This window comes from Cololabis saira, chromosome 8 (assembly GCF_033807715.1).
Source record: "Cololabis saira isolate AMF1-May2022 chromosome 8, fColSai1.1, whole genome shotgun sequence".
NCBI lineage: Eukaryota > Metazoa > Chordata > Actinopteri > Beloniformes > Belonidae > Cololabis > Cololabis saira.
Genome location: NC_084594.1, coordinates 17,730,870 through 17,749,648, shown reverse-complemented (window position 1 = coordinate 17,749,648; position 18,779 = coordinate 17,730,870). Strand labels below are relative to the sequence as shown.

The 18,779-nt window shown below is 41.0% G+C and overlaps 1 protein-coding gene across 3 annotated transcripts in view; it reads left to right on the top strand.

Moving 5' to 3' along the window:
* Positions 1-2,004: 2,004 nt before the first annotated feature.
* arhgef10la (Rho guanine nucleotide exchange factor (GEF) 10-like a) overlaps positions 2,005-18,779 on the top strand; it is a 164,678-nt gene continuing 147,903 nt past the window's right edge. For all 3 annotated transcript variants that reach the window (XM_061726952.1, XM_061726951.1, XM_061726950.1), the window contains exons 1-2: positions 2,005-2,312; positions 18,443-18,727. In XM_061726952.1, coding sequence (XP_061582936.1) covers positions 18,542-18,727 — 186 coding nt within the window. In that variant the 5' untranslated portion in view covers positions 2,005-2,312; positions 18,443-18,541. The remainder of the gene's footprint in view (positions 2,313-18,442; positions 18,728-18,779) is intronic.

Sequence of the window (18,779 nt, the reverse complement as noted above, 5' to 3'; positions counted from 1 at the left end):
GCTGCATAAAAATGTAACAATGTTGTTAATTAGGTAGATTTATATCTAACACATGTCTCAGGATATATTATGTAAAGTTCTGGGTAAAGGAGTTTTACAATGTTTCAGCCTCCTCTCCATTGTGTCATAAAACTACATGCTTATTACAAAGGTCATAGGGAGTGTTTCAAAGTGAGGACGTTAGTAGATGAAGAAACCATTGAATTAAAGTAATGTAACAATATATGTATTGCTAAATGCTAACAAAAGTTCAAATTTAATCATATGAAATTATATAATAAACGAACATCTAGTTTACAGAAAAAACAGAACTCATTACTCCCCAAACCTCTACCCGCACCCTTAGATCTACAGGACATGCTGCTTGCCCATGGGCAAGCGGGCCTTTTGCTCAGTAGCGCCCGCTTATGGAACAGTCTCCCTGATCATCTACGGGACAAACACGGACACTGGACTCTTTTAAGACTGGCCTAAAAACCTTTTTATTCAGGAAGGTGTTTTTGAGTTGAGTTTTATGACTTATTATTGTTAGTTTTAATTATGTACTGGCTCTGTGGCACTCTGAGATTCTTGGATGAAGAGTGCCTTACAAATAGAATGCAGTATTATTATTATTATAAAAACAAATGTATCCTTTTTTTTTAGGGAATAAAAAAATAATTAAAAACATTATTTACTCCGTGGTAGGGTTGCCAACCGTCCCTTCAAAAATTGAATCGTCCCTGATTTATAAACTAAAGTACGCGTCCTGTATTGAGTTGAGGGATGCACTTTGTCCCGTATTACTGTGAGAGTCAAAAAATAATAAATAAAAAATAATAAAAAATAGTCATAAAATGCCAATGGAAAATGGCATTGAGCTGTTGAGTTCATATTTTTTTTTTTCTGTTTTACTACAACTGTAGCCTACAGTCATGGCCTTTGAGGCAGAAATATGTTTACAATTTTTTTTTTTTTTTTTACAGATATTCTGTTGTGAGTGTGCACTATTACAGAATGGATGTTCTGCTTTCTTTCTATTGTTTTATATTAATTTATACAATACAAGTTATGCAGGACAGGTTTCTGTGTAAGAAAGATACTTATTTTATTCAGTTAATTTTGTTATTTTGTATTAAAGTGAAGTGGTGGATAATAATTTGTTTTCCATGTCTTCATGGCATTCAAAAATATGCATCTAATTCAATTCAGGTTCGAGTCAAACAGTTAAAAAATCGTTTCACTCACAAAAAAGGGGCAAAAAAATCCACCACGCCAGGAAGGGTGAAGGCTGCCGATTTAGGTGCCCCTTATTATTGACTCTTTTGCTATAGATTTTAATTTACATTGGGAAAATTTTGTTTTTGGTTTCCATTGTTTCCCTAAGAAAGAAGGAAAATGTTACTTTTTGATAAATCTGTTTTTATTTTTTGCCAAATTTCATATTCATAAGAGTAGATTTTCAAAGAAAACCCCTTGCTTTTTTGTTTTCCAGAAAGAAATGGAACTTTACTTGAAATTAATCCTAAAATCAACAAATGAAAAGGCTATTAAAACCGTAGACTTGTTTTATATGTTTAATCTTCTTGAATAACAAACATCACCCCTGGCACATGTTCTATATTGTATTTGTATACTGTTCTTGTATACTGTTTTGTGATAATTCTTTTAAATAAAGTATAAAAAAAAAAAAAAATGTAGGTGTCCCTTATTTATTTTTCCTCGGCTTGTGAAATCTCAGTCAATAATAAAAACGCTGCTCCAGTGACCTCAGTGCAGGGTTTGAACAGACGCCTTTATCCCAGACAGGAAGTTTTTGCGACAGTTCTGCCCCTAATTCCCTTAGTCCCGCCCACTTGTCCCTCTCCTCTCCTGTGATTGGTCCAAACGCGAGCCCCGAGGCTTCCCATTGGCCGGATGCTCGACCTCGCCGCTCTCCCATTGGTCAGCTGTCACGCAGAGCCTTCACCCCCGCTTTGTGCCGCTGCGTGGACAGCAGCAGGGGTTTGTAGGATGGGAGGAGGGAGAAAACTAAAGAAAGGACAGAAACTGCATGGGCTGAGGGGTTAAGAGGGAGAAAAAACAGGGACAGAGAAGGGAGGAGGAACAGAAACGGACAGAGGTAAAAGGGGGAGGGATAGCCGCTCGTTCACACGGTGCAGGGGAGAAGTTGTGGGAAAGTAAACAGCACGGGAGATTTCCAGCCTCTTGCAGAGATGTGTGTCCCGGAGCCGGTGGTGTGCTGAGGGAGTCCATGTCTGTTTACAAGGATTAAAGGGTCACCGAGGAGTGGCTGGAGCTTCTGGGAGGACAGCACTGCTCAGGAAGAGAAGGTGAGACGCATGTGTTTTATTATTCTCTCAAAAAAACACTCCTCCCTCCCTGGATTCCTTCATTATGCATTTCCTTTTCGTCCTCTCCTCCCTGATCACGTTCAGCGAGCTGCAAAGACAGCAGCTTTGTCCAAAGGGAGGAGGTGGGGGTTCAGTGATGGAGGGGAGAGGGGGGTGGGAGTGCTGGTCTCTGCATCTCTGTGGCTTCATCTCTGTGACTTCATCTCTGTAGCATCATCTCTGTAGCATCATCTCTGTAGCATCATCTTTGTAGCATCATCTCTGTGGCTCAGTCTGACAGCTACGGGGCGGCCGAGAGGACAAGACGACGTGGAGGAGGAGGAGAGGATGGAGGATGGAGGATGGAGGATGAAGAGTGCATACCATCACGGATAATTGAGCGTTAGCCAGGGTGTGAGGCCTTGTTATGATAGCAAGGGGGGGTGATGAGAAGACGCCGGGATCCAGGAAGGATGCGAGAGGTGTTGCTGGCTCATCCCGGGTCCACGCCTCTGGTTTTCTGGTTTCCAGGAGCACCTCTCACACCGATCCCACTGATCCTACTCCCCCAGGCTGTAGACTTAAGACTGGCTGAGTTAAACAATTATCATAATGCTTGTCTTATGTTTCAAATTGTCAACAGGCTCAACCCTAGACTTAGTAGTCGTGTGCCAATCTCCAGTCCTCAGCACACGTACCAAACAAGAATCAAACCACTCATATTAGGGAAATGTCGCCGACATGTGCGCGCCAGTATGAGTGTTGTTTGCAGGGGGCTGCAGATTTGGAATAGGATTGATGATGATGGCCTCAAGGTGTTGCGTTCTATCTCCAAGTTTAAAAGACAACTAAAAAATAATCTTTTACTAACCTATATATAATTTAAAATGCTTCTTCATGGACTGCTGGGACGTATGTGTGTGACTGTATTAGGGGTGGGTATTGGGAAGGACCTCACGATACGATACGCATCACGATACTTGAGCCACGATACGATACACATTGCGATATCCCGATTATGCGATATCCCGATTATTATATTCTACATAGTTCACCGAAAAATTTAAAATGCATTACACATCTTAAAATCCAAGTTGTATATATGTACATCAGATGATAGTGATGGATCTTAAAATCCGAGTTGCACGTTCATCAGATTATAATGACAATAATAAAAACATGAAAAAAAAAAAAAAAAAAAAAAAAAAACGATATTCAAATTTTTTATATCGATATTGAATCGGCTGGAAAAGTATCGCGATATATTGCCATATCGATATTTTTGCCCACCCCTAGACTGTATGTGTATGTAATGTTAAGTATGTATGTTAAGTGTTTTTTTGTGTACTTGTATGCATTTATCCATCACCATCTCTTTACGGATGGTAACTGCTTTATACCCTCACCCTTATATGAACTATGGGCCCCCACCTATAAGCTTTCCTAGCTTCCTTGGGGGACCCATTCACTCTACCCGTTTAATTCAATTGTATTATTATAATTATTATTCTGGTATTGTGAATAAACTCAAACTCAAACTCAAACTAGAGAGAGATCCAGGGCCTGAGCCCGGCCTACACCAGCCACCGGCTGCACAATAGCCTCCCCCAGGATGGATGTCACGCCGCCCCACATAGCAGAATAGAGGAGGGGGACCCAGGGAGGTGAGGGCTGGGAGAGAGAGGGGGAGCCGGGGGACCTCTGACACAAGTCTCTGCTCTGACCCAACTCATTTGCATTTTGGGCTAGAGAACTGTTTTTGCTCCAGTTTGCCGGATGTCCAAGAGCTTTTTCCTCTCTTTTTTTTTTCTTTTTTCCTTCAAAGAAAGTCCACGGAGTCTGTATCAAATTTTTTTCTCCTTAGTCACAGCCGAGCGGTTCCAACAGACGTCGACAAAGCATGCATGCATGGCTCGAAGCCACCACAAAGACCTCTCTATCAATTGGGCGCCTTCTCCTTTTGAGTAGATGAAAACTTGTACTCACGCCATCATCGTATGCACAGATGTTAGGCCCGGGCGGCCGTAGCACAATCGGTCACTTGATAGCGGTGACACGCCCTCAAAGAACTCCACCAGTGTACAATATAATAAGACAACTACAATCACCTGAGAATGCTAAATAATTAACTTGCAGAAGGAATGTACAGTGAGGCTTATCTACAGTATTCGGCTGTCACGCTCACATCACATTACCCAAACAAAACTTACTTCCTGTTGCGCTCATCTGATAAAGCACCCAGAGGCCAAATCAGCCGCACCACAATCACACTCTGGTGCAATAGTTTGCTTGGAGTTATGGGAAGAGGTAGTTGGGATAACATTAAAAGCACTGCATGAAAAAAAAAAAAGCACTGCATGAGATTTTCTCAGCTGAACACTTTTTGTTCAGGAGTTTATTTTCAAACCCCGTGTCTGATTCGAGCAGTGCGTTGTTCAAAAGGAGCAACTGCCCAGGTTGTACAGTGGAAGTGAAAGTTTTGTATTGTTTGCTTAAGCTTCACAATATCACAGCAAACACAGTAGGGATCCAAGAACCTCCAAATGAATTTAGTTTGCATGTAGTTTTTCAGGTTTAGTCAAGTTTAATTTATGCAGCTGGGGTTTTTCTTTACCTGCTGCGGTTCTTACAGTGATAGTGTTGCTTTGGAGCAAGATCAGGCTGGCACAGTAGATACCACAGTTTTGGTAAGCATTTGTCAACACCCTTTTCTAAATCAATTCTGATCCTTATCACTTGTGCTCTGCAAAATCACACTGCATTCCCTTTGAAGCTGGAAGCAAGACCTGCCTCTCCATGTTGAACCAGCGTGAGCTCCTTGACTTCACAGGTTGGCTTGGTTAGATTTTGGCATGTGGCACATTGATTAACTGGAGTAAGGATTATCTAGGCACTGGCGGAGAAGCAAAGGTCATGCCCTCCTGAAGTAACCTGCATCTTATCTGCTTCCTTTCCGTGATTACACAATACAGCAAGAAAAATATACATGGTAATATTGCACCGTGGAAGTTAATCAGAAGGATGTTTGTCTACCAAGTACAGCTGTGAGGAAATAGCAGGCAAACCTTTGGAAATTAACTGGCTTTCTGGCTTTATTTATTGTAGAATGTGATATGATCTAAATCACATTAACAGACAAACATAATGTACTTGAGCAGATAACATGCGAACGATTACGTTCTCGTATCCTTACTGAACACACCCGTTAAACACTCACAGTGCCTGAGGAAGAAGTAGATAAACACTTTGGATTTAATAGCTAGTTGAACCACTTTTGGAGGCAGCAACCTGTGGTTGCTCTTCATCAGACCTGCACAGCGTTCATTCCTCTTTACAGAACTGCTTCATCCCAGACACATTTGTTGGATGGTGCGTCTCTGAAAACCTCTCTGAAGTTCATCCTGCAGCATCTCTCAAAAGGTGGATTTTGTTTTGTGCAAGCTGTTGTATGGAGGGTTAGCTTTGATGCGTAGGGTCAGCCTTACTTTTTCAGCCCTGATTTCTGTGTTCTGACACCAGTGCCCTTGATTTGCATAGCTGCCGAGACCTGATGGTGATCCTAAACCACTGATTCTACATAGATCAAAATAATTATTTATTATTAAAATGGAGTGGCAAAAGGTTAGTATGTGAACTCTTAGTATTTTATTTATTCTCTGTTACATCAGGACATAAAATATGCTCTGATTCAAGTCCCCATAACAGCCGAACACAGTGTGCTATAAATCATAACATACTAACAATTATAATTCCTAAAGACTTTCTCAAAAGCACCCATTAAACATTCAGTGCAGACATTGTGATTATTTTTTAAGTTTTTCCACATTTCTTTTTCCTATTTTTTGTGACTTAAAAGACGAGTGTATCTCATTTTAATGAAAATAATGATGAAAACCAGCTTATTCCAAGGAAATCACATGCGTTTTATTGTCACTTGGCACGTGCTCACTTCAACGTCATGCACGGACGCGAGTTATTTTGATATGAATATAATCGCTGATTCTGCTGCAAACAGGGGTGTTGGCGAGCATTTTTAAAATTATTACTATTACTCATTATGTAGGCAGTGTTTGGCCAGATGTCTGACAGTAATGCTAAATCAGTGCATCCCTGGCTGCATCGACTACCAAGCTGGAGCCTGCAGACAGGTACCCTGACATTATCCTTTTGGATGTTTTGACAAACCTGGGAATTAATTTTCCACTCAGCGGTGAATTCCCCAAGGCGGTGAGGCAAGCCCAAGTCATGATGGGTGCTCTGCTATTGTTCAGTGTGCATTGTGCCTTGGCTGGACGCCCGCTGGTTGGAACCACATCACTAAAGTGTCTCCATTTGTTGGCACTTTTTCAAACAGTGGACTAATGGATGCCTAAACACGTTTGGTATTTATTTTGATCCCTTTTCAGATTCATTAAGATCAAGTACTCCTCAGAGATCTCTCTTTCTCTTGATTATTTTATTTTTGTGCAAATTTTACATCAGCAGATTATTTTCATTGGACACCAAAATGAAACATTTATCAACCAGAGTAGCTCTAAACCACACCTCCAGACTTCTTTCATAAATTGGAGTCCAGATGTTTAAACTATTGACTCCACTTAGCTTGTTCACTTACTTTTCCCTTCTGCACTGTGAATATTTCATGGATGTGGTCAATAAAGATATAAGAAGTTATATCCATTTAATTCTTCTCGGCTGAGGAATTATGTTTGTCTGTTATGGTCTCTGATTTGGAGCACATTTTATGGTAAATTGATGAGAAGAATAAGTTAATTCAGAGTTTTTCTAGCCCCTGCATTTGCTTGGACTCTGAAAGTTGTTCAGTTGTTTGTCTTCAGTGGTCAAAGAGAAGGTAACCACGGTGATATATTGGCCTTGGCTTGGATCCTGAAGGATGACGTTTGAAAGGCTTTAGTTTGAAAGGCTTTGTTATGTCCCAGGCAGGAAGTCCTGTTTGCATAAGGCCATAAGGTCTCCCTTCAGTCAAAGTCAAGACAGCAGCAACTCCCACTATCCTCTTTTATTGTTATTAGGAGTCTGAGACAGTAATATGCCCAAAGCCGTAGAACATAGATTTAGGACTGTTGCTTCTGTAGCAAAGAAAACTTGAAAATACTTGATATTAAGGAATGTGTTGATTTTCAATTGATTCTGGGGATTAAATAACTTTTTTTTTTAGATGAGCATTGGAAATGGTATCACAGAAAGGTTTGCCATGTATGAGTCCATATTGAATGAGTAATGAGCACAAAAATGAGCGCTCTATTTTATAAGGATGTTAAACTATGTTCCCGAGCCTGGTCTCGCACCCTCTCTAGTAAACTATGACAATGTTACACCTACATACATACATGTACATACATACATACATACATACAAATAAAAACTGGCTGCACAAGAAAGGATGCCTGCAGAAAAGAGTCCACAATTAGATAAATATGACCTTTCCCACTAATTCTCATCAAAACTATTTTCCATTTCAGATCAGTTTGAGGCTTTTCAAATCTTGATTGTAAGAAATCACGATAGTAAATCCTGGGAATAATAAATGCCTTGTTTATTTTTCTGCATCCCATTTAGATTATCTATGCACATATATATTCAAATTTCAACGATATAATAGAGCGTTGGGACAGGAGAATCATTCAGGAAGGATCCTGCTTCTTCCTGTTTATTGACCAATAGTAGAGGAGCTGCACCACGAAGGGCAGCCCTCCTCATTTGCATATTGAGGAAGAAATGCATAAGGGTCAAGTAAAAAGAGGAGACGAGGGAATGTAAAAACAAGGGATGCATGTATGAGGAAAAGGAAAAACAAAATATATATATTTCTGCTTTTATTTTGAATTATGTCAGTTTCGGTCCTCCATAATTATGGGTGTGCTGGTGTTGGAATATAAATGCATGTAATACATAATGATAATTTAATGTATGTTAAATATTGCAACAATAAATGACGACATTGGGAAAATAGGTGGAACAAGAGAGAATGTGCACAGAAACCTTGATACTGGAATTTATCAGCATGTGTAAAAACAACAGACAGTTTATGTCTCATTTATTTATAGGTCTTCTAATGTTGTCAAAACCTTGAAAATTTGTGCCCCACAATGTCGAAAAAAGATGATCGTCAATTTAAGATCTAGGTTTGACATAAATTCTTGCAGCGCTTTATGGAAACTCGGTATTTTTCCCCGATAAACAAAACCATCATCTGCTCGACACATAAAGAACTTCCTTATCTGCGTTCGGCGATGCCGTTGAACGCCACACGCACGCGGGAGGTTCTCTCCTGTGCTTTGAGCGCCAACAGAGGGTGGAAGGCAGAGGTTACTCGTACTGTGTCCTTGATGAATGTGATTTATCCAACATCTCACCACTGTTGGGGATTAACATTTCCGCGGCGGCTCTACAGCAGAGGGCACCTGAAGGCCAAACGTGTCCCTGGATGAATAATATATGGCTACATGTCTTTAAAAGTGTCAACAAGACGGCAGACCGTAGGAAAAATTAGAATAAAGCAACTCAAATGTGCATAGATAACCCTCTTATCATGTTGTGGATGCAGTTTGATATGGCATTCAATATGGCCTCGGGCTCAAGATACTGAAATTCATTTAAAGTGAAATTTAAAATATTCATAACATTCATAACATATAATGCGACGGGCTTATCTTCCTCTCTGTTCAGAAATCTCTGCTAGGGCAATGTTGTGTTAAAGCGAATCTATGAAATCCACAAATTCCTGTGAACAGCCTCCCACTTAGATTGTTATGCCTTTTGACAGCCAAAGAAAGAGATATTCTGTCTGTTCTCAAGGAGCTGTTTGCAGTTGCTAAATTGGCCAAGTCACATATGAATCTCTTGGTAGGAAATCCACACGGAGGCTGCGGGAGGAAGTGGAGCCAGAGGCAGAAACATCCCTGCCTGGTACTGTTTGTTGTTGTCAGTGGCCCATCGTTGTCTGTTCAGTGCTTGTGTGCCACTTTCTGAAAAAGGAGGAAAAAAAAGCCCACAGCGGTGGCGCTCACAGCGACTCTCTCTTAGATTCGATTCTGCTCATCCCCAGCTGCCGTTTGCTGCTGTTGTCGTCAGTGTCCACTGCGTGTGCCGTTTCCTGCAGTCGGTCAAACACTAACAATCAGCAGCTAAAACTGCTTATGCAGCTCTACAGATCCCAAAAGTAGCAGACGTTTTAAAGGTGCAGGTGTTTCTCAGGCACCCAGAGAAAACATGAACCATTAAAGCATTCCCAGAGCTGAGTTTCCTCCGCAGGGTGGTTGGACGCTCCCTTAGAGAGAGGGTGAGGAGTTCGGTCACCCGGGAGGAGCTCGGAGTCGAGCCGCTGCTCCTCCACATTGAGAGGAGTCAGCTGAGGTGGCTTGGGCATCTGTATCGGATCCTCCTGGACGCCTCCCTAGGGAGGTGTTCCAGGCATGTCCCTCCTCCCTAGGGAGGTGTTCCAGGCATGTCCCTCCGGGAGGAGACCCCGGGGAAGACCCAGGACACGCTGGAGAGATTATGTCTCTCGGCTGGCCTGGGAACGCCTCGGACTCCCCCCGGAAGAGCTGGAGGAAGTGTCTGGGGTGAAGGAAGTCTGGGCATGTTTGCTGAGGCTGCTGCCCCCACGACCCGAGAACGGATAAGCGGAAGAAGATGAGTGAGTGAACATTCCCAGAGCATCTTCAGTAATGGTGAACGTCCTCCAACAATAATGCTGCAATGTTTAAGATAAACTATCACGGTGTTGTGTTTGTTAATCTTGGCTGTCTTGGGTGAGAACCTAGAAATCCTCCTGGTGAAAAATGAGCTGGTTGTTTGGGGGAAGTCCTCAGCTCTTTGTCCATGTAGATTTTCACAAAATCTGGCATCTGCATGAATATTGGCAATATAACTTCTGTAGTTTTGGTTCTCAGAAGGTGTGTGGACCTCTAACATCCACGTGCATCGTTGGCTTTGCAGTGGAGTCCCATTCCGGTACTTATTAGTACCGGTAGAAGATCATTTGTGTCCCTCAAATGTGTAAATTCTACAACCACAACATTCCGTCCGTCCGTCCGTCTGTCCGTCCGTCCGTCCGTCCGTCCGGCCGTCCATCTACTTATCCAAGTGTGGGTTGTACAGGCATCAGCCTGAACAGGGAGGTCGTGACCTCCTCCTCCTCCTCAGCGACCTTCTCCAGCCTTTCTGGGATGTTTACAATATTCCCAGGCCAGCTGAGAGATGTAATCTCTGCGGTACGTCATATTTCTGCCCCGGGGCCTCCTTCAGGTTGGATATGCCCGACACACCTCTTCAGGTAGCGCGTGAAGAACTGCAGTGTGTTATGGGCTGCAGCTGAAGGTGTTAATATTGTCGTCTGGTCTAAAACTTCTCCTTGAGATGTGGCCAGTTCAGGTTTTGGGATAATTAAGCAGTAAATATTTGAACAAGGGATTCTATTTTTTATAAAAGAAGAGGAAATAATGTAACATTACACATGTCATGATACATACTAGAATAAACATATCGATTAAATTGACCTCAACAATTTTCAGAATACGTCACTGAAGTAGTTTTACGGAGGTTTTACATCCGGTTAATAGTTATAGGGCCTTTTTATGATTTAAAGGGTCATTTATTTGAATTGTTTGTATCAATACAACAGGTGGCTAATATGGAGTAACACATAAGATCCAACTCTAATAGTCAAACACTACATGGAGGGAAAAAAGGTGGAGGAATATGCAGATTTAACAAATGCCACATTAAAAGCAAAGGAAGATTACAAGAAGGTTTTGTGTAAAAGGTTTACTACAATTGTGTGTCTCGACGGGCTGCAGAGCTCCCTATAAAATGTACACAATGCATCATCCCTGCAGTCATGACCACATTTGGTACACAGTGAGGCAGTTTTCAGAGCTCTATGTAGGTCACGGACAGGGTGTGTAGGAGTTGGTTTCATCTCTATTCTGTGACGTATCTCATTTTTCCCACAAGAACAGCTTTCACACAGCTCCAATGGGGCGCTTTATTTGTTTGAAGCTGGAGTTTGTTTGATGGCTTTTTCCAAATACCTTCTCTTGAAGAAAATTGCTGAGGACAGCTGTCATTTTAATTTCCTGCCGGCCAAACATCAGGGATACAGTTTTGTGTTAGGAAACCTGCCATTCAACACATCCATTTTAAACCTGATTTTTAAGGAAAATGTGGATATTGATTAAATCTCAGAAGTTTGTTGTTTCCTTCACTGAAGTGAACAGTTCAGGATGGTTGCCCAGACGGCATCGCTTCCACCTGTGGAGGAATAGGGACACTAACCTCCACCGGAAAATCACACTGCAGGTTTTTAAGTTAGGTAAAGAGCGACTTTCTGCAGTTGAAAAGAATCCTTTTGTCAGTGAGTTTGCAGGGGCCGTGCCTCAGATCACGGCTCACAGCTCGCAGTGGCCTTGTGAGCTAATCAGTGGTGCGGTGATGAATGTAAAAACAGTGCTTTCTGGGAACACAACGCATGTTTTCCCTCCACAAAAGCACCATTGTTGGCGCGATCAATGAGTGGGTCGGATGAAGAAACTCTGCTTCTCGGCACAGAGCAGCAAAAGTGCTCCAAACGCTGCAGAGGCATATTCTGGTTGTAAACAAGCAGAGATGAAATTTCTGAAGAAACTGCCGTTCTTTAAAACAGGTCTCTTTTTCAGTATAACTCCAAAAGTTTTCAAATGACGAGTCTGCCTTAAAGTATCATTGATTAGCCCGTGTAATAACAGCAGCATCTGTTGTGAGCTGTAAATGTCCCCCCTGTTAAAACCCAATATCTGAAATCCTTTTCTCTTAAAGATATGTTCAAACTTTATTTGAAAGTAACGAAACTTTGATAATTTGAAGTAGAAAAAACACAAGTCTATTCCCAATTTGTGCAACTAATCAAATTTTTTATGATTCTGGCTTCAAACAATTGCAAAGCAAGATAATTATGATTAAATATATAAAAATATGGCGCTGCCTTTCATTTTCAGGGTGATACGGTATTGTAAATCCAAAGCAACAGAATCAATGGCGTGCCTTCGCCTCTCCCTCGGAGCTCAAATTCACTCCCTGTCATGCTGCAGCATGTTAAGTTCAAACTGAACATCAGTTAAATAACTTTCCAGGTGAAGCGCAATTTTGTTGTTAAACCAGAAAAGTTTCTCTTAAACTTAGAAAGGTGGTTTCCCCCCAAACAAGGACGGTAGATTTTTACAGAACATTAGAAATCTACCTCTTAATAGGTCAGGTAATATGGAGAGAATAGACACAGGAAATAAAAGCCCTTTCTATTTTCACATGCATCTTACTTTTTAAAGACAAACCTTTCTTCGAACATTGTCTGGTAGTAATTAAGGATTCAAAGCTGTCACCTTTTTTCTGAAGTGTAGGACAAAAAAACGAGGATGAACAAAGAGAGCATTACAGACTATTTGACAGCTGTTTTATGCAGGTTGAACAAGAAACCAGTTAACAATGGCATCCGCTTGTGACATGTCTCCGGGCATTTGTCCCTTGTTCGTCCGCCTCCGCTTCATGCCATCATTTTTCCCAAAGAAAACCAAAACCTTTCAGGTCCGACAATGTTCCAGGACTGAAAGCGTTGTCGGGCTACTCAAAATGCAAAGCAGATGCTTAGAAGTGATGTGTAAACATGTAAGAAAACAGACCCCACCCCGTTAAATAATTAAATAATAGTTTGCTGTTATTTGGTACCTTAGGGGAAAGTGTGTCATGGAAAAATGTGCTTTTTATATTGAAAATGTGTAATAATAAAATCAATTCTCCTGACAATTTAAGGATGACGCTATTTTCTGTGGAGGTTCCAAGGTTACAAATCAGATCAATGTAATAATAACCCAGTATTGGTCTATTTACGAATGACACGACATCTGCAGTTTTTCCACATTGTTCAGCTTAAAATGCATATGTTTGAGGTGCGACCTTAAAATACATCCCCAGGTGTTCCTTCAATTAACTCACATGATGTCAGTTAACCTATCAGGAGCTTCCACACCCATGACATCATCATCTGGGCTTCCCCATGTTATTTAAAGACAGTACTCTTTGCATATGTAAACTTTTGACCTCAAAGAAAGTAATATAAAATTATCTAAGAAATTGTGGCATTTAGAAAAATGAAATAATTTTGGTAATTCTGACTGACTTGAAACAGGAGAAGTTTAGTCTGATTTAACTTCAGACAGTGAGACAAAAAATGTTGTCTTTTTGCACAGCGTAAGTAAACTTCTGGTTTCAGCTGTATGTACACACACTCTGTCTGAACTTGTTCTTAAATAATAGCTTATGGTGCTGAAATGTGGCTTGCAGTGTGTGTTTTTGTCGCTTAGAATGGAGACATGCAATGCATGAGTCATCTTGATCCACCGTCCTTGAATAAAAATCAAACACCCGTGTCGAAAGCTGAAGTGAATACTACACGTTTTTAAACAGCCAGTTTAAAGGCACCGTGTCCAAGCCTGACACCACTCCAGTCCAGATGGGGGCAGCATATCATGAAAAGGTCAAAGTTTCAGTCACCTGGAGCCTCATGCACGAAACGTGTGGCGCACAAAAAACGTGCGTACGCTAGGGATGGGCGGTATGGACGGTATGGACTAAAGAAATTATCACGATCATTTCTGGCATTTATCCCGATAACGATAAAAATGACGATTAAAAAAAAAAAAACAAAAAAACAATTCAACTCCATCTTTTTAACTATAAATCTATCACCACATTCAGTCTTTGGAGCCCCCAAAACACTGCTCTAAAAAAATACTAAATGCTACTAAACTACACCAATTATTACACCACTCTGGTGGAGACCTCAGCAGCAGCTGTTATATATAATAATATGTTATATATAATAATATATAATGTAAAATATATAATAAATTACTTGTATTGCCATCCTTTGCACTCACTCTGCATATAATAGATGATGTTTGCTCCTTGTCACTCTTTTTAAATCCAAACCAGTTCCAGATAACGGAGCTGGATCCTCGTTTAACAAGGAGCTCCTCGCTCTCAGATCCGCCTTCCGCCATGTTTGTTAAGACTGATTTATGGTTCTGCGTTAAATCGGCGCAGAGCCTACGGCGTAGGGTACGCGGCGACACGCACCGTACGGCTCTGCGTCGATTTAACGCAGAACCATAAATCAGCTTTACACAAAAACGTCATCAACGCGAATTAATCGTTTTTACCGCGAGATGACAAATGACGGTTTATCGTGAACTGTAAAATATCGCCCATTCTTAGCGTACGCAACTTTCTACGCTCACGGTCGGGTGTTTGAAAAGTGATTTGAACGTAGAAAGTTGCCGTCCTCCACGCACAAATCATGTCTGGCGTACGCACTTTTCTGAGGTTTTGACAGTTGGCGACATCCTGCTGGGGATGCAGTGAAGTGCAGAATATGAGGAAACGTGACGTCAGCAATAAGTTCACCACCACACGTGAAGGACACGACAGTCCCAACATCACCAGATAAATTACACACGAGTGGAGCTGCAACAATCTCACAATCAACCACATGATCTGAACAAACAACTAAAGGCAGGAGCTCAACGATGGAACCCGCAAATCCCGCAGCTTTGGCTCCGTTAGAGGAACCTGCTGATGCATCAGATCACACCGATCTGCTGGTCCAGGACTAAGACTGGACCATCAGCTGGTTTAGGTACCAAGAGGATCTGGATCTCTGTCCTGAACTGGACCAGCTGCTCCGGTTCAGACCAACATGATGATTTCAGCTGGAGCTGCTGACAGGTCGGACATCTCAGTTGCCATGACGACCGTATGGGACGACTACTGGAGATAAAAGCCAGATCCTAAAAACATCCCAACTGTGTCTGGACAGAAAAAAACATTAAAATACATTTTGCAGCGAAAAACCGGTTCTGTAAAGTCGTCTTTTAAAATAAAACTAAGCTGTCACAGAAAGGTTGGTTGGTACGAACTGATGTGATTCAGCAATGAATGAATGAAGTTGAATGAATTAAGTTTTTATTGAATGTTTAGGCAACTTTCAGAGTCTGATATCGAGTCGGCTGCAGGTGCTGCAGGACTCCAGAAAGTGTTTCTCCGGTGATGGAGTCCGGGACTAAGACCGGTCTCTCCTCGTGCGGATGCAACACTCTGAGTTACAGCAACTTGTCTCTTTATTTCTCACGTTTGCACCTTGATAATCCTGTTGGCGCAAGTTGTCTTTCTGCACCAGAGGAATCAGATCGTAATGCTTCATGTTTTAAATATAAGTTCATGTTGTTCACGTTGTAGAGGTGATCACGGACAGCCACAATGTGTAGGACTCAATAAACGTGTACATTGGGCTTGACCCGTTAGTATATAATACGCGTGACAATAAAGCGGAACGAGGAGCTGTTTTTCGTCCCGCAAACTTAAAGGGGATCTATTATGGCATCTAATACCTATTTTAAACAGACCTTGAATGTCTTAAAAACAAGCTTTTGATTGTTTTTATTAAATAAATTAGAAATAAATCCTCTGAGCCATGTCTTTGTCTTCCCAGTCTCTAACCTCATTATCTATGCAGGACTCTGAGTGGGCGGGGCTATGATAATGAGGCACTGTGCTGATTGGCTGCCTGAATGACGCGATACACCGCTACGAAAAAATGGCGGAAGCTCCGGCCGTTAGTTGGGGCGTGGTTTCACGCATCGGAGGGCAACCTATGTAAATCGCGCAGAATCTGAATGGCTCATAGAAGTCACATCACACTGGATGGATCATCCGGGCGGCTGTACAGACACTGCAGAATTTGGTTGCTTTCCTCCTTCTCTGAGTTGGCAGGCTGAGGGGAGACCACTTTATATATGTTAAAGCAAGAGAAAACGTGTTTTTCATAATAGGTCCCCTTTAAGTTCTGGTGTCGGTTCTTAAAATACAAAAAAAGAAAAGCAGAGTGTAATGATGCACTAACGCTGCCCATAAACATTCACAAATCCTTACAATTATAATAAAACCACAACTCTTCGCAGAACGCATCACAAAGCAAAGAACAACAATCCCCATAATGCAATGCAGCTTAAATTGGAAGAAATGCCCCCAAATAAATTATTTTTTCCAGGCCTCAACTTTTGACTGTCTCAAGCTCACAGCCGATGTTTTTTTAATTTGTTTTACTTGTTTTTGCAAGTTATTTGTTAGGCTGAGTGGTTTTTAATAGATAATTATCCTCATTATCATATTCTAAATATATTTACATGAGGGAGGAGACAGGTTGTGCTCCCGCATGTGCGCTCAAATCCACGTTGATTGTGATGTTCAAAGAAACGTGCGTGGATTTGGGCGTACGCACAGTTTTGAGTATCTGATTTTTTTTTTTTGCGTACGCAAGAATTCCACGGACGGATTCATGTTGAAATCCACGCACTCTTTGTACATGAGGCCCCAGGTGTATGGCCCAACAAGTTCCCAGTAACCAGTCGTTCCCCCTCCCTCCCGTCCTCTTCTCCCCTCGCCCAGAAACCTCTGCACTAGTCATAATCCATAGAAGTACATAACAGTAACTAGAACTAGAACACCTTTAGTGCAATATTAGTACATGTTAGCAACAACAGTTTAACTTACTTCCTAGAAGATCCTGCCTATTATTTCTCTTTTTCTCTCTCATTCTCTTCTTCTTTATGGTAGCAGGTGGTGGTGGGAAGGTCTGATTGGCATGAGGTTAAGCCATAACACTTGTCCGTACTTCTGCCAGACTTCTTATTTGTGCGCAACTAAACCATGCTTGGACCTTGCAAATGTATGGATATATATACTTTTATTTCAATCTTTTAATTTCATTCTTGAAATATCCAGCATGCTTTGGTTCATGTGTTTACTGATGAAATAAATTAGGCCTCCTAGATAACTTCGGTAATGGTAGGGCACATGTTTTTAGCTTCTGTGTGGAAGCACTTTAATTAATCTGCCACTAAGCTTCTTGAGACTTTGACTCAACAAACAGTCTTCCTAATCACCATATGCTTTATTTACAATGTTCCTTATTTTGTGTGTGTGCATCTGAAATATAATATGCACATGATTTTAGTTATATTTCAGTAGGTTGTCAGAAGATTTCTATAGAAACAGGATCTGCAATGCATGGGTTTGCACACAAAGTCCACTCTAATTGATGTACTGACAAAACCTTTTGGGGAGTGAACAATTCATTTCAGCTCAGTGGATTTACATAGATTTATAGGGCTTTTCTTTTTTCTTTTTTTTTTTTCATATCTCAGATGTGGAAGTTATTTTTAAGCAGCTTTGGCATGTTTGCAGAGATAAGAGAACATTGCAGGCTTCCATTTCATTTACTTTTGCGCCTTAATCCAAACAGTTCCTATTAAACTGAAAGTGCATGTTGCCTCATATTAAGTGCATCTTATCAGTTGCAGATTACCGTTTGATTACAATATTTCTCCTGGTTTTGATTCGGAGTGTAGCAATGTTTGACAAGTTTCAAAACCTTCAGGAAACATCACATTACTCTTATCTGTACTGCACTATTCATTTTTATTTTTATTTATTTTAATATTACAGAAGTCGTTGAATTATTCAGATTATTCATTCGTGTTATTCAAAGCTGGAGATAAGTTGGTCCTGAATGCCGGAGACAGTTTTTTGATAAAAGGGTGGCATTTAGTTTTCCAGAATAATTTTCCAACAAGAAAACTCTCTCCTGAATTTAGAAATATTTTCGATACAATATCTGATATTTACTGAGATAATGAAATGTTGTATTTTGGGTGTTTTTTCCACATGAGTTACAGGATTTTTCTACTGACCAGTTATTCTTTTAACATTGCAGCAATTTAAATAAATGAAGTCGTTTTTTTTTTTTAAATAACTTCCCTGCATCTGCTGTGTTTATATATTTCGGTTATTTTAATTTTCTTACTCATACAATACTTTAACATGAAATAATTGTTTGTGAATATAACTTTCAAGAAGGTATAAATAAATGTCCATAAATGAGACCTAACGTACTGTAAAAAAGCTTGTTTCTCTAATTTGAACGTGCCAGTGTAGAAACTTTGCACCCAGACATTTTATTTTATCTCATATCTTTGAAAGTCTTGTCATAATAACTGTTATTATTGCCTCCTTTTCAGCAATAATGTCTGATCCGCTGCCTCACCAACCTATAAAAGACAACGAAGAGGAGGACGACGAGGAGCAAGGGGAAGAGTTTGTGTTTGAAGACAGCGAGGATGAAGAGAAACCCGGTAAAAACATCGCCCCCGACTGCGTTGGACCCGTCCAAGAGTCCAAAAAGGAGGAAACTGAGACATCAGGCGGGGTGTCAGCGACACCACCAGAGCTTCCTAAATCACCAACTCCTGCTGGACCAGAGGGCGTTACCACCGCCGATGACGCAGCCTCAAGTACCACCGCAGGTAACAGAGTTTTTTGGGAACAACAATAATTATAAAGGTGAATTAGTTCAGA